We start from the raw sequence: 14,095 nt of genomic DNA, 5'->3' as shown, positions 1-14,095 counted from the left end.
GACGTCGCCCGTCCGCGCCTAGCGCTGTCAGAGTGGGCGAGTCGCTTCGCGACGAAGGAGCATACGACCGATTTTGGTTTTAATGACGCTACCGAGAAAAAGGTATAACCTAGTTTCTCTACTATTACGAAGGCAACTAGATAAAATCCTACTCTTAAGGATAAAAATCTAATTACGATATAAATGTTAAAATTAACATTGCTTTATTTCCTTAAATACGCGAATGCTTTTTGAGGGTTACGGAATCTCGACGGGACGTGGGGCATATGAGAAGGTCCTTAGTGCCGTTAATTGATGCTACATCTGACATCTCACCTCCCTCGACCCCATACATTATAATTTTATCACTACATAGTGGATGCTCCACTCGGATATTTGTCAACATTACCTAATATAAAGACCGTAGTAATAGTGGCTTACTCGGTAGCAAAGGGGGTCGAACGATATCTTGCTACGCGCTGGGGCGCTGTTGACTAGCAAAATATTGTTCGAGCGACCGGACGTCGGGAAGTAATCGGTAATTTTAAATTTATTATAAAATTTACCCTAGCTAAAAACTGCTACATTACGTTTTACTGTACAACAAAGAGCCTCTTCAGCATTTCAAAAATTAAAGAGACATCTCAAATTTCTATTACCGATCGTAAGCCGAAAGATGCGCGACTGTTCACTATCGTAATGAAAAATTTATGTTCGATACACCCACGATAACAATTAATTTAATATTATTTTATGTTAAATTAACTAAACAACAACTGCATCTACTATCACACATTCGAAACTTTAAAACAATTTTACAAATTGTAATTATTGCTACGGCGACGGCGCGCGGCGCGATATGCTACGCGGCGGATGATGAGGCGGTCACAACGTGCAGTCCACTCGCGCCCTGGCAGTGTGCTCTAGAACGCTCTGTTCGCACGTACCCACTCAATACCTATCGGTATATCACTCGTTACGTCCCTAATCTAGGTCTAACCAATAAGGCGGCATCTAACTCCATGTACACACAAACTGCAAAATTGTCGCTTCCGTCCATATCTACTCGAGGCCGACGGCGACAATTCTGTCGCCCGTGCGCGCTAGCCCTAAATGTCAATGTTATCGAAACTATTTTAATAATTGTGAATCGTCTACCGTGACGAAGCGAATGGCGATATAGTAAGTCTTCCACTTTCCTACTCTTAAGCGTACTCGTTCAACAGCACCGCCACTTTTCCGTTTACACCACGCGTGCTCAGCTGCATGCCTCCACTCGGATAGCCCAAACACATTCACAAGTTTACAGCGAACTCTCATTCGTACGTTGTGACACCCATTTGTACCACCATGATTCCAAAATACTGATTGGATTTATATAAATTATTAATATATATACGATATATTGAAACTATGTTAAATGTATCACAGGTATGGTCTGTTACATACCATTTTGAACAAGAATAATCGAAGCTTCCATCAATGTAACCGACATTTTACTTACAATATAATTACCTACTTTGAGATGAAATATACATACGTAAGACTAGTGAATCGCAATAGGTGTAACCTACTTGTACGTCGGACAGAAGAATAAAGTAAAAGACTTTGAAAATGAACGTGTTGAGTGTTGACCTACTAAATTCGTCGCTCAAAGCCGGTAGATTGCGGTCGCTACGACCTTCTTCATCGTAGCCTTAACTAACGTGTTCGCATTTAAAAATATAACACCCGTCATTAATATGGGGTAATAAAAAATCTGGATTAAAAAAAAAAGTGTAACTGTCCGACGCCACGCATAATATTATGAGAATATTAAAAAAAAACAATATTGTTTGCTTTGCAATTATAGTTCTTAAGTACGTTTTGGATATTCCAAGTTCTATTGTGTTTAATGTTCAATAAAAAATTAAATTGTTGTGCGAGATTTCACGTCTGCGAAAACATTTTTATCATGAGTTTTTCGTTTAGTCTCCAATCAATCCCAATCTTGCGTTTCGCAGTCGCAAAATTCTCTAAAAAAATATTTCTACTTGAAAAAAAAAGGTCTATTGACATCTTTTTTTTTTAATTTATGAACGGTCAATGATTTAACAACATTGTGACCAATATTTCAACAAGATAATAGTTAAAATTAATTTCTGATTGAAACCGTATGTATCCAGATTATAATTAATAATAGAATATAGTTTTTAATCTTATTGTTAAAATTTCCTACCGACAAAATTAATAAAAGTACATAAAAGTAAGTGATTCGGCCGAGTTCTTGATAGCCGGATGAAGGCGACAGGGACACTCGATATCTCTTCCTTAGCTTCGTGGACCTGCGAACATTTTCCTTATGTAATAATGAAGTAGCTAAGCCATCACACAAGCACATTTTTTTATTGTCCAATTAGAAAACAGCAGTAATTATACAACTTTTTTTTCTTAACATTAATTATAACATATAATATTATCCAATGTCAAAGTATCGCCGTTTTTATTCACTTTTGTCCCATCATCGTTTTTATATTTATTTGAATATAATTAATTTAATGGGGAGTACATTATTATTGATAAGATTTATTTCGTAAAGTAACGTCGGCAGCCAACAGCTTATCAATTTTCGTCATACCTTACTGTATTAGAAATACATCATACACGCCAATCGTAAAGATATCAATTACAATTTAAGTTAGCTAAACGTGGAAGAAATTAAACGACATTAGTTACCGTTTATAATTTATAGGTTGTTATTATGCGAAGAAAATGTCGCGGCGACAATTTTGTCTTGTTTATATGCTCATTGCCTAACTTTATTACTCGTTGACACCAACGACTTATATAATAATTATATAAAATTTGACTGCTTACGGATTTTGTCGCGGAGCATTTTTCTTATTCCCGACGCACGACATTTCGACTGCTTTCTAGTGGAAGGAAGTGGAAGCAGCCGAAAGGTAGGGAATAAGAAAAGTGCTTCGTAATCAAATCCGTAAGTGATCAAATTTATTTGTGTAATTCCCGCGTAAACCTTAGAAACCAACAACTCAGCTAAAAACGAAAAGTCGCTTGTCTCTTGTGTCGCTGGTGCAAACGGGCGAAGTGTCATTGGAAGATAAAAATAAATTCAAGTACAGTTGTAAAATCGAGGGTAATGCTGTGTTCTTGCTGTGTAAATTTTACAGAAGAAGGACAAAAAATTCAGAAAGCAAGAAATATAGTGTGCCTGCTGTGCCAGTCCGCAATGATTGTGCATTTGCATGTGATATATTTCAAAGTTTATATATCATAATAAAAATTGCTGTGAAAAAGCTATTAAATATAAATAATCAGTTGTAAATACAATTATATAATATGATAATACCTTTTCTAATAAATACAATATTATATTCAAAAAAACATGCTTGTTTCCTAAATACTATAAATAATGGATTTTCTCTGGCGGTCACTATGACAGCAAGACATGTATGCCATATTGCATATTACCTCTTGAAAGTCACAATGTCAAACTAGATTATTAATTGAGCAAGTGCTACAAAATGGTCTTGACTAGCTTTAATCTAATTTAACTAGAGAACTTCAAAAAACTATTTTACTGGTGTAAATGTTTATGGAGCAGTGTAGTGCAAAGGTCGTTTCCGAGTGTTGTAGATACTAAAGTAAAATGGAAAGCAGGAAAAGGTGAAAAAGTTTAAACTAATAATGTAGAGAAAATCGAACATGTTGACTGATGTTTTAAAGTTTTCGCACACTAGGATTCGTTGCGTCAAAGCAAACGTGCGACTAATGTGGAGAAAATTCATCGCCCGTGCGCATTACAGAAGAAAGGAAATGTCGCGGTCGCCGTTTTGTCGCACGTCTGCGATTTTTTTTAAAATTGAATCATTGTAATGTGCGAAGACCTTACTGCAGATGTGTGGCTCGAATTTCATCATGGATGGAGATAATATTTCAATTTTTTTTATATTGTACACAATATTAAATAATTGATTTTTTGTCTGATTGGTATTCATGTTATTATATTTTTTTCAAAATATTTTTTTAATAAAATCGAATTTGTTAATTTTCGAAAATTCTGAAAATCGTTTTAGCAATAGCAACTTTTTTATCAAGTAATTATTTATTATTACTAATAATAATATACGTAAAGCAGCATCTATACTTGGGACGCTTTTCTAGTTGCTCGCGATAGGCAATCATTTATATTAAATAATGCATTTAATAATGCACGTCAAATAGTGAACTATATTTTTACAAAATGCGATATAAGCTGAATCTCTGGACTACTGTTGTTCTATATAAGGCGCTCATGGTCACAATAACTACTCGAATGACTCGGTAAAAACTAACTATGGGATGCGTCTAGTAGCCCATAAATCAGCCCAAACCTGCCCCTTTGACCGTTTAGAAGAACGTGGTATACACGTAGGCAGCCGCGAACAACCCAAGCGCCAGAAGACACAGCATAATCATAATCTTCTTCTGCAGAAGGGACAAACACGACACGCATTAGTAACTAGAATTAATCGGCGCGCCGGCGCATCCGTTTCTCGAACGCTTGTTGGACCGCTCGTCTACAGCCTCCGTTAGTAACTTTGATGAACATGAACTTCATTGCATAAGCCACAATCTTGACATTTGAACTTTTTTGTCAATTTAAAAAGTATAAACGTCAAAATATTGACATTGCTACTTTTTAAATTGTTTTAAAAAGTTCAAACGTCAAAATTGTGACTTTAAGCAATGAAGTTCATTTTCTTCGAAATTATTGAAGTTGGCAGAGCACTCGTCTATGGAACGGACCGCTTGTCTGTGGGACGTTCGAGAAAGCGATGTTGCCAGCTCGCCGCGTGACGATGTTTACCTTTGAGCATTTGGCGACCGGGGCCCGGCTTACACGAAGTAGCTCATGACGTAGCCGACGACCACCATGCCGAGTATTAGCAGGCACACTAGGATCATTATCTTCTTCTGTCGGCCGAGCATGCAACAGTACGCTTTATACTTGTCCACGGGCGCACCCGCAATTTTGATTACACAATTTCAAAGGATTGGGCTCCGTGCGTTATTTGCCTTTAGGTGTAGGAAATAAAAAAATAAAAAAATAAATGGAAATAAAATAAATAAATGTAATTCTCTCTCAACATATTTACAATGAGTACAAGATAATAACGAAATCGTTAACTTTTCATAGAGAAACAAAAAGTATACTTAAATAGACCATTACAAAATAATTATGACAGTAGCATTTTATTTTGCAGTCTTTGTAATAAATAAGAAGTGATAATGCATATACGAGCGAGACAAAAAACTTGACATCGAATTTTTGACGCGTTAACACTGAGTTTTTTTTTTCTCTAGGGATTTGACTTTCGAATTTGATTTGACTGGAACTTATAGTGACTTTTTATATTATGTATCATGTTCTGAAAAAGAAAAGTAAATGGTTCTTTAAAATTAGTGCCTGTCATATTAAATTTTCTGTGTATTTGCATCATCTCTACGTATTTTGCCAGATTCATTATACAATTTGTTACTGGCACACCATTTCTGCAAATAACTGTATACTTAAATCACAGCTTAAACTTAACAGTTAAATATTCTAGTATATAATGTGCGCATTTTATTATAGGACTATAGCATTTATAACAAATAAATTCAAAAGTAAAAAATGCTTAAATATCTTCAAAATTTAAACATGGTTAGATACTAATTTAATGTCAGAAAATGCTAATTTAAATGCATTATGCTTATGTACAGATAATCTTAATATTATATTAATAATTTAAAAATTAAATACTGAATTCGTAAATCAACAAAATAACTAGCTATTAGTGAAAAAGTAACAACTGACAAAATGTTTAACTAAATAGTAAGTACAGAGTTGTTGTTGAGTTTCTTTGGAGTTGTTTAACATAGAAATATAGCTTCTATAACCATATAGCATGATATTACTGCTTTATAATTTCTTCAAATAGCGAAAAACTTACTTTCAGGAAAGATAAGGCTATAAAATTTAACAAAGTAAGCAACTGTATATGAAAATTCGAAATTTTTAACACCCAAGTTAGTAAAGATACAAAATAATAATGTGATGTCTAAATGAAATACTGATACCTACTACAAAACCAAGGAACATTATACATTGTTTAACGATTATTATATTCATTCGATTATGTATTTAGCAAGTATAGCCAATATATTTGTGATACATAATAATTATAGGGTGTGTTCTTAAACACGTAACAGTATACTGGACCATACCATTTGAAAACGCGTTTAAAAAAATTAGTTTTGTTCTTTTTTCCCAATATAATAAGAGTTCCAGAGTGGAAGAAGCTGGGAGCTGTGTCACAGTTTTAACTAGTACAGCTCCCAACGCTAAAATCACTGATCTCGTATTGAAATTAAATATACCTTACTTATAAGCTTTTCAAATTCAAAGAATTTTGAATTTGAATGTATATGATTTGATTTGAAATAAATTATTAAATAAGATTGCAGTATGGCATGATTATTAAGCAAAATCTAACTGACATCTCGAGATTCAATCAAAATGTGTTGTAGTGGCCAGAGCCAGTGTACTGTCGGAGTTACGGAACACGCCATATTTAAGGAAATTGTTTCATCACTTTCTTATATTGTGATGGATATTATTTGGTCTTTTCAATAATATAGTGGATAATAATATGTGGATGATTCTTGTGAATAAGTAATCCATCACTTATCACAAAGTAATACAACAAATAAATACTCAACTAGAGTATTTATTTGTTAAATTAAAGTTGTACAAGATAAACTAGAAGTTCGTTTCCGAAAAAACAATATTTACAACAGAACATTATAATACAATTACACCAATATTATGTACAACTTATTTTATATGCTAAAGCACTTATTGTACATTACAATATTGTCTTTGAAAGTTAAATATTGTTTTCTACAAAGAGCTCACAAAGCGGTTTATAAGTCAAAAAGCTAAATAAATAACATTGTTTTATGGACGTTTCGTAAATAAAGATAGCAAGTTGTTGTAATTAAAATTACATTCCACTAGCGCTAAGCTAGTTTAAAGTTAACCCTGGTTAAGATGTCAAATATAGAACATGCCTTGGTGGCTTATTTTAACACAGGCTTAACTTTAATCCAGATTGGCGTCAGTAGCCCTAAATGTTACTGAGTAGATATTATATAATTTTATCCATCTCACAAAAAATATTATTTTATGTACTATCAGAGGAGTTGATTCATAGGCAGACGGCGGGCCTACGTAGTTTGGTCGCGTTATGTCAAACCCAGCTGACAGATCACGACTAACACTGAATTAACATAATTCGACAAAATTACGTAGGTCCATCAACTGCCAGAATCAATTTATTCGATGGTACAATACAAAAATAATCGTTTCTTCGACATTGACTTACATAATGCAATTATATCCAGTTATTCAATTGAACAATAACTACGAACATTGACAATATTTTACATTCGGGTCGACTCGCACCATAAAGAAATGCCTTAATCACCATTATGAACAAAAAAATATTAGATCTTTACAAAATGGGCACGGTTGTCTTCATAACCCCTATTTGAGTAAAGCATTTGTCTAGGTGGAGCTCGAAATTATAACACGCTTCTTTAAGCAGCTGCGAGTTAAAATATTCAAGAGACGACTAGCATAATATTTTGAATCATTTTGCTGGAACACAATTATACACTGCTGTTTAAAAACGCGTGGGTACAGTCACATCATGTTAGAAACAAAACAATATTTCTTGACGCTTTAGAGCGCTCACTCAAGACACGACAGTGTTTAGACAGATTTATTTATTTATTTATATAACATGGAAGAAAACTTATTTTTGCTATACAAAATATTTTTGTGCGTGCACCTCCATAAGATTTGTATAGCTGTACTATGTTACATATCTGTCTTAAGTCTGTCGTGTACCATGCAAGTCATAACCCTAAAGCGACTAAATAAAAGTTGTGACTGTAGCATAAGCTATAGCTAAAATATCTTCACTAGGTCCATCTTGCTCGACGCCAAGCGCTGTCTAACTCAACACGACCGCTAGCACTATTATTAATATAACCAGCGTTACCGACAGGCATATTATGAGGAAGATTTTTTTCTGCAATAACAAAGACAAAACAAAACAAAAATAAAAAATACTGCCATGGATACACCTACATGCACTATTGTGTACTAGCATAAAACCTACTTGCGCTGATCGGGTTTAAAGTTAATCTACGTTTAACATGTTATTTATTACGTCCGTCGTGTTTATTAAAGATATACCATGATATTAATTAAGCCATAACTTTAACCTAGATCTGCGCAAAATATGGGCCTTATTCAACTACCCATAAGTAATCATTGTCTATGGCAAAATGTCAAGGTATTGCTCGGGATAATAATAAAAATATTTTTCTTAATTTATTATTCACATTGGTTGTCTTCATAATGTTTTTATCTATTATAGTGAGGGTTACGTTAGAAAAATATATTTATTAGAGACGACAAACTTTTGGGTAGTCGTTCATTACTATAGAATAAATAGGTTTAAATAAATATAAGTGCTTTGTAAATGGTATTATGTAACTGCCATTTTTGATTAGGCTCAATAATTGAATAATTCAATAGAATAGAATTTTTTTCAGATGATAATTAAAATATACAATGATAGGCAAATGCAAAATTCTTAATTCTTTGCTTATTTAAATGCCTATTAAACTTTTAATAAATACTTTAAATTATATTATTATACGTTTGCTTAATATGAACCAGACAATAAAATATATGTTTTACCACGACAGATATAATGAGTTGAATGATAATGAGCGTTAACAATTTTAATTTTATCTATTTAATTATTACTTAGGTACTGTTAATAATTTCATCTCATTATATATTTTAATGTCTCAATATAGTTGTGCACGCCACCTTTATTAAAATATGTCTTCACTTTTAATATTTTAAATGTGATCATGCTGGTTAAATTAAGTGCCAATTTCACCATCGATTGTTAAAGTTAAAGCATTAATTATATTTTATCATGTCATCTCTCGCGCTCATCATATTAATCATAGAGGAGGCATACTATTTTGACGAAAGATTAACAAGCTATGGTGAAATCGGGACTAAATATTAGAATGATTCTTTGTTGTTAGGTTATATAATATGTTTTAAACTATGCCACTCCACAACGAAATGTACAAGACAACTTAGAACATAGCAAACCAAAACAATATTATGCAATAAGAATCTCTCTTATCCAAAAAACAGTTATTCTATAGAGCATGTGACTAGATATTAATAGTGTTTTAAGGCCTTAGAAGTCTGAAAAATAATTAAAATGTTAACGGTAGCACTCAGAATCATTTAATGAATTACAGAACTTCAATTTAATGAAGATTTTGACAGAAAACCTTCATGAATCAAAGTTAAGCAATAATGAAACTTTTCTGAGTGCGTTCTGTAATTGTTATTAAAGCCAACAAGATAAAGGAGATTCAATGACGTCACACGCACAATGACACATTACACATGCAATAACCGAAAATTGTACAAGCGAAACGAATAAAAAAAAGCATAGACAGTAGATTTCCGATATGTCCTCTGTTAGTCCCTGCGCCATAGAGATAGATCCTGGTCTGTTAGCGCCATAGAGATAGATCCTCCGGTGGAAAACCAGCATGTGAATCCCATGTTTACCTTCCGTGCTTTGACTGCCCATTTGTACGCTTGGACCAGCTCCCCTCCGCCGGTCTCCACGTAGTCTGTCGCCTCCGTCACGTGGTGCTCGATCCGATCTATCAGTTCGCCCTGCTCGCACTAAGGTCGGAGGCGCTGGGAGGAAACGGGACAGACTATCCAAACGGCCGATTGGTTCATGTACCCAGTCAGTGCTAGTCAGTATCGGAAACGTTAGGAAGAAAACACAGACACACGGACAAGTGGCGGTCTTAACATAGTTATTTATATACATTTGTTAGTTTATCGTTACATAATAACGTTATTAATAGCGGCACAGAATATATATTAATAAATAGTTATTATATAACAAGTATACCAAAGGCAAATTACGCACACATGAATGTCAGTGACACATCGTTACACACATTGTTAAACGAGATTAAATTAAAAAGCCCACATCCATTGTTAGATCGAATGTTATAATATAATCACAACGAGTAAAGCCAATCGATGCAAACACAAAGTCGGTGTGAACCAATCCCCGGTACGAAAAGGGTGAGAGCCGTTCACGAAAACAAAACGAGGGAACAGGACGGGGATAGGAAGGGAGCAGGACGGGGAGAAAACAAAATAAAAACGCATTAGCAACATAAATACCGACATCGGTGTAGGGACTTACCCGCCGAGCTTTGCTCTGATATTTTAGGGCCTTCTTTGTATCTTGTGTGGCAGTTTGCACATAGTCAACAGCGTGCTCTACATGATACTCAATGCGGTCGATCATTTCACCCTGCGTATCCATACAACTATTTATCAACTCATTAGTCACTATACTACTCTTATTGTAATTTAAACTACATTCTGGTTGTTCGACCCTGGTTAAGTTATTCGAAAGCAGAGGGCTCCTTGTATAATATATATTGACCAGACATAGATCTGAATATAGTTTTTTTTCTTTATTTAGGGAGCTTAGTCAACATTGACTATGTCGCTCCTAATATAGTTTTTATTGCTCCGATCAGATCTGTACCTTTAAGTAAGGCCCTAGGTTCTACAGATCTTAAAAAAGATCGAGAGAAGACCAGACCTTCTTATAATAATTTATCAATAACTAAAGAACTAGCCAAGTTGCTATCACCAATTACAACGATAAAGTCGCCGCGGTGTACTCATACTTTTAGTTAGCTGTCATACTCGGATCGGTTATAAAATCTTCGTTGCATAGATAATTTTTTATGACAGTAACTGGAACCATATTTGAGCGCTCAAATGTTTAAGAGTTATTCTCCTATACTTATCGTATTATATTTTGATAAATTTAATGATTCAACATCAGGCAAAGCGACACGTCACCTAAGGGCCGGACACATAAACACGACACGACGTCGTGTCATACCACGATGCGGCGTCGTTTTACGATGCGACGTCGCATCGTGGGAATCTTCGACGAGCATCGTAAAAAACGACGTCGCGACATCGTAACGTGCCACGATACACGGCACGACGTCGCGTCATCTTTGAATTTTGAATAACAACTGACACAGGAACGCATCGTGAGTTTCTACCACGCGACGTCGTACCGTGTATCGTGGCACGTTACGATGTTGCGACGTAGTTTTTTACGATGCTCGTCGAAGATTCCCACAACACGACGTCGCATCGTGAAACGACGCCGCATCGTGGTATGACACGACGTCGTGTCGTGTTTATGTGTCCCGGCCCGGCGACATCGCATCGTGAAACGTGGTACGACACAACGTCGTATGTGTCCCGGCCCTAAGAGCCTGTCCACACGGCGCGTTGCGTCATTTTTATGACGTCAAACGCAATTGAAATCTGTCACTTCAATACAAACTTAGAAATGCATCTACGCATCGCGTTGCGGTCTGAATTACCCCTAACTCTGCCTAATCCCATCTATCTTCAGAACTTCACAGCAATACCAACTTGGCTTGTTCTTCAAATGATCTATAAGCTACAATAGTACAGCATAGATGTGTGACCTGACTCTCGACGAGCATCGCCATGTCCATGAACATGTCGTGCAGCTCGCGGATGGAGGTCTCCAACTTGATGATGTCCGCGTGCCGCGCCTCGATGTCCGCGAGCGTCTGCTTGGCCTGCTGCGTCTCCATTATTATCTGGAATTAACGGGGTTTAAAAGTTAGATTTTTTTATTGAAAAATATTTTTCTCACCTCCGGGCGGTAAACGTCAACTTTCTTCCTGCTGCGCCTACCGATATTGCCGTTTTCCGCATCCGTCGATGAGAAAAATAGTACACCATGGGCAGTAAATCTGCTTTATATGGGGAGGGAATATGGAATTCTTCTTCCCCTCCTATTTTCTTCTGATTAATTTCGTTGCGGGTCCCAAGATAGCTTTAGCATGTCCCTCGGGCTCCCTGAGATCATATCAAAGGGTTTTCGTGGTTGGATACCGCTGTCGATCCTGGCGACACAGGAGATACAGTGGTGGGAATGTGTGGTGGGCCAAAGCCCGTTTAAAAAAAAAGGGCAGTAAATAAGAAAGCCTCAGTCACATGTTTCTTGACCTCGGCTTCACCTACATGTGATCAAACAACCATTACCTACAGGCCAACAATTATTACCTACATGTGATCTGAGACATTTCTTATTTTCCTACCGTAGGTGCGTAATGTACTATTTCTGCAATAACCAATGCGATGGTGATAATTGATAGCTAAGAACACTCTCGATCATGTCAAATAAAAAAACTATATTAAATCGGTTCACCAGTTTGGATGCTCGCTCGCTACTGGAAAACCTTTATCTTTTTTCATGAAAGGTTTTATGCAACTGCCATCGACTTGACCGTTTTAATAGTTTAATTTTGCCTGATTGAAATAAATAAATAGAAAGTTGCATTCTGAGTCCTGAAACTCATTAGCGTTTTGAATCAGCAATTATTGTTTTTAAATTTCTTAATTTTACATTAAATTAAACAAAGATTAAGGCAGGACTAACTAATGTATGTTTCTTATACGATGCAAAAGTCATATTTTGACTCAATCTTTTCTGCCCTGTCGTCACTCGTCATCTTCGTTTTATTAATTAAATCTTTTAACACAGTTTCCTTGAATATCGAGCTAACGATCACCATTAAGGCGAGGATAAACCCCAATTTGTTATTCCGTGACTCCCGGTTTATCTAGTTCCAATATAATAACGAAGTGTTAAAAAATATGAGATATAAAGCACAATATTCAAAATACCTTAAACCATAAATATTTTAATAAAACGTAATACTTTGGCTGTAATTAATTTACAAACTCACCTCCGAAAAACTCTATTTCATCGAAATATAAGTATTAACTAAGATAATTATACATTTTATTTGAATAAATTGTTAGTAAATCTATATTAAAACTTCTTTAACCGAACAATTTTGTTTCTTAATATTTATTTCCAAAGATATTTAAAAAAAAAACATGAAAAATAGAGAAGATCCGCCAGAGTTGTTACAGTTTTATGCTAAGCTAAAATGAATCTTATTGCGATGCGTATACGCTTGGTCTTTGGTTGTGTGCAAGGTTATCGTTTTTGATTGAGATTAATCCCCGCCTTAAGTCTTTATAGTTTATAAGTTATAACGTTGATTCATAGCATCGAGTCACTCAATAACGATGATTAAACTACTCGCAGCTGAAATGACTTAAGTTTACATAACTATTTACACCTGTATGTAGTATATTAAGTACTTTTTAATTTTTTCTTAATTTTTACTAGAGTACAGTAGTAAATAAGAGCTTTCACAGCAAATATTACCACGACTGATGATCTCTCATCTCTTGTTGGTTTCTTGCTATTTAAATCAGGAAATTATTATCCTAATTAAAATTTTTCACGGACAACAGGGATGTGTTTTTTATGAGTTCGACTTCTTGGTCCTCAACATGCCATAAGCAATTTCATCATAGCCCAACTTACATATTTTTTAAAGCGACAAGGACTTTACCTAACACAAAAAAGCTTGTCTTATAATTTTTTCCTCTCATCAATAAATACTTACACCTTGAGTGAAAACAGCCGGGTTATCCTGTTCCAACATCGCCTCCAACTCATCGTCGGTGGTCGCGCGGCCCGTGATCTCGAGCTGACGGAGTATTCTGTTTTTGCACCTGTCCCTGTAGTCCGTCTGGGTGCGATTGTACTCCGTCATGACCTCGACGAACTTGCGCGAGAGGGTGGAGTGCTGGGTCTTCCTTATCCTTAGGTCCGCCGACGATTTGTTCGAGTGCTCCTCCTGTTCGATGTTCTGTTCTATGTCTGAAAGGTTTAGGAGTGATTTGAGTGAGATGTCGCTAACGGAGATTAAAATTCTAACCGCCGTTAAAGGGTTTTGGGAGCACTTGTCCATTAAAAGTCATGAATGATTTCATTTAACTCAATATCAGCATGATATACCTCTA

The 14,095-nt window shown here is 35.5% G+C and overlaps 1 protein-coding gene across 7 annotated transcripts in view; it reads right to left on the bottom strand.

The window, feature by feature from the left end:
* Positions 1 to 2,030: 2,030 nt before the first annotated feature.
* Positions 2,031 to 14,095, bottom strand: part of LOC121731632 (syntaxin-1A) — a 95,518-nt gene continuing 83,453 nt past the window's right edge. Inside the window, exons 5-9 of one of the 7 annotated variants that reach the window (XM_042121175.1) lie at positions 13,696 to 13,952; positions 11,668 to 11,805; positions 10,344 to 10,454; positions 4,353 to 4,446; positions 2,223 to 2,303 (exon numbers count right to left, since the gene is read on the bottom strand). In XM_042121175.1, coding sequence (XP_041977109.1) covers positions 4,369 to 4,446; positions 10,344 to 10,454; positions 11,668 to 11,805; positions 13,696 to 13,952 — 584 coding nt within the window. In that variant the 3' untranslated portion in view covers positions 2,223 to 2,303; positions 4,353 to 4,368. Of the gene's footprint in view, positions 2,304 to 4,352; positions 4,447 to 4,828; positions 4,936 to 7,284; positions 8,100 to 8,877; positions 9,818 to 10,343; positions 10,455 to 11,667; positions 11,806 to 13,695; positions 13,953 to 14,095 lie in introns of those variants that run through there. The other 6 variants (XM_042121176.1, XM_042121172.1, XM_042121174.1 and 3 more) reach the window with 6 other exon arrangements.

The sequence above is a fragment of the Aricia agestis genome, chromosome 11 (assembly GCF_905147365.1).
Source record: "Aricia agestis chromosome 11, ilAriAges1.1, whole genome shotgun sequence".
Classification (NCBI taxonomy): domain Eukaryota; kingdom Metazoa; phylum Arthropoda; class Insecta; order Lepidoptera; family Lycaenidae; genus Aricia; species Aricia agestis.
This window is presented reverse-complemented; position numbering and strand designations above follow the sequence as displayed.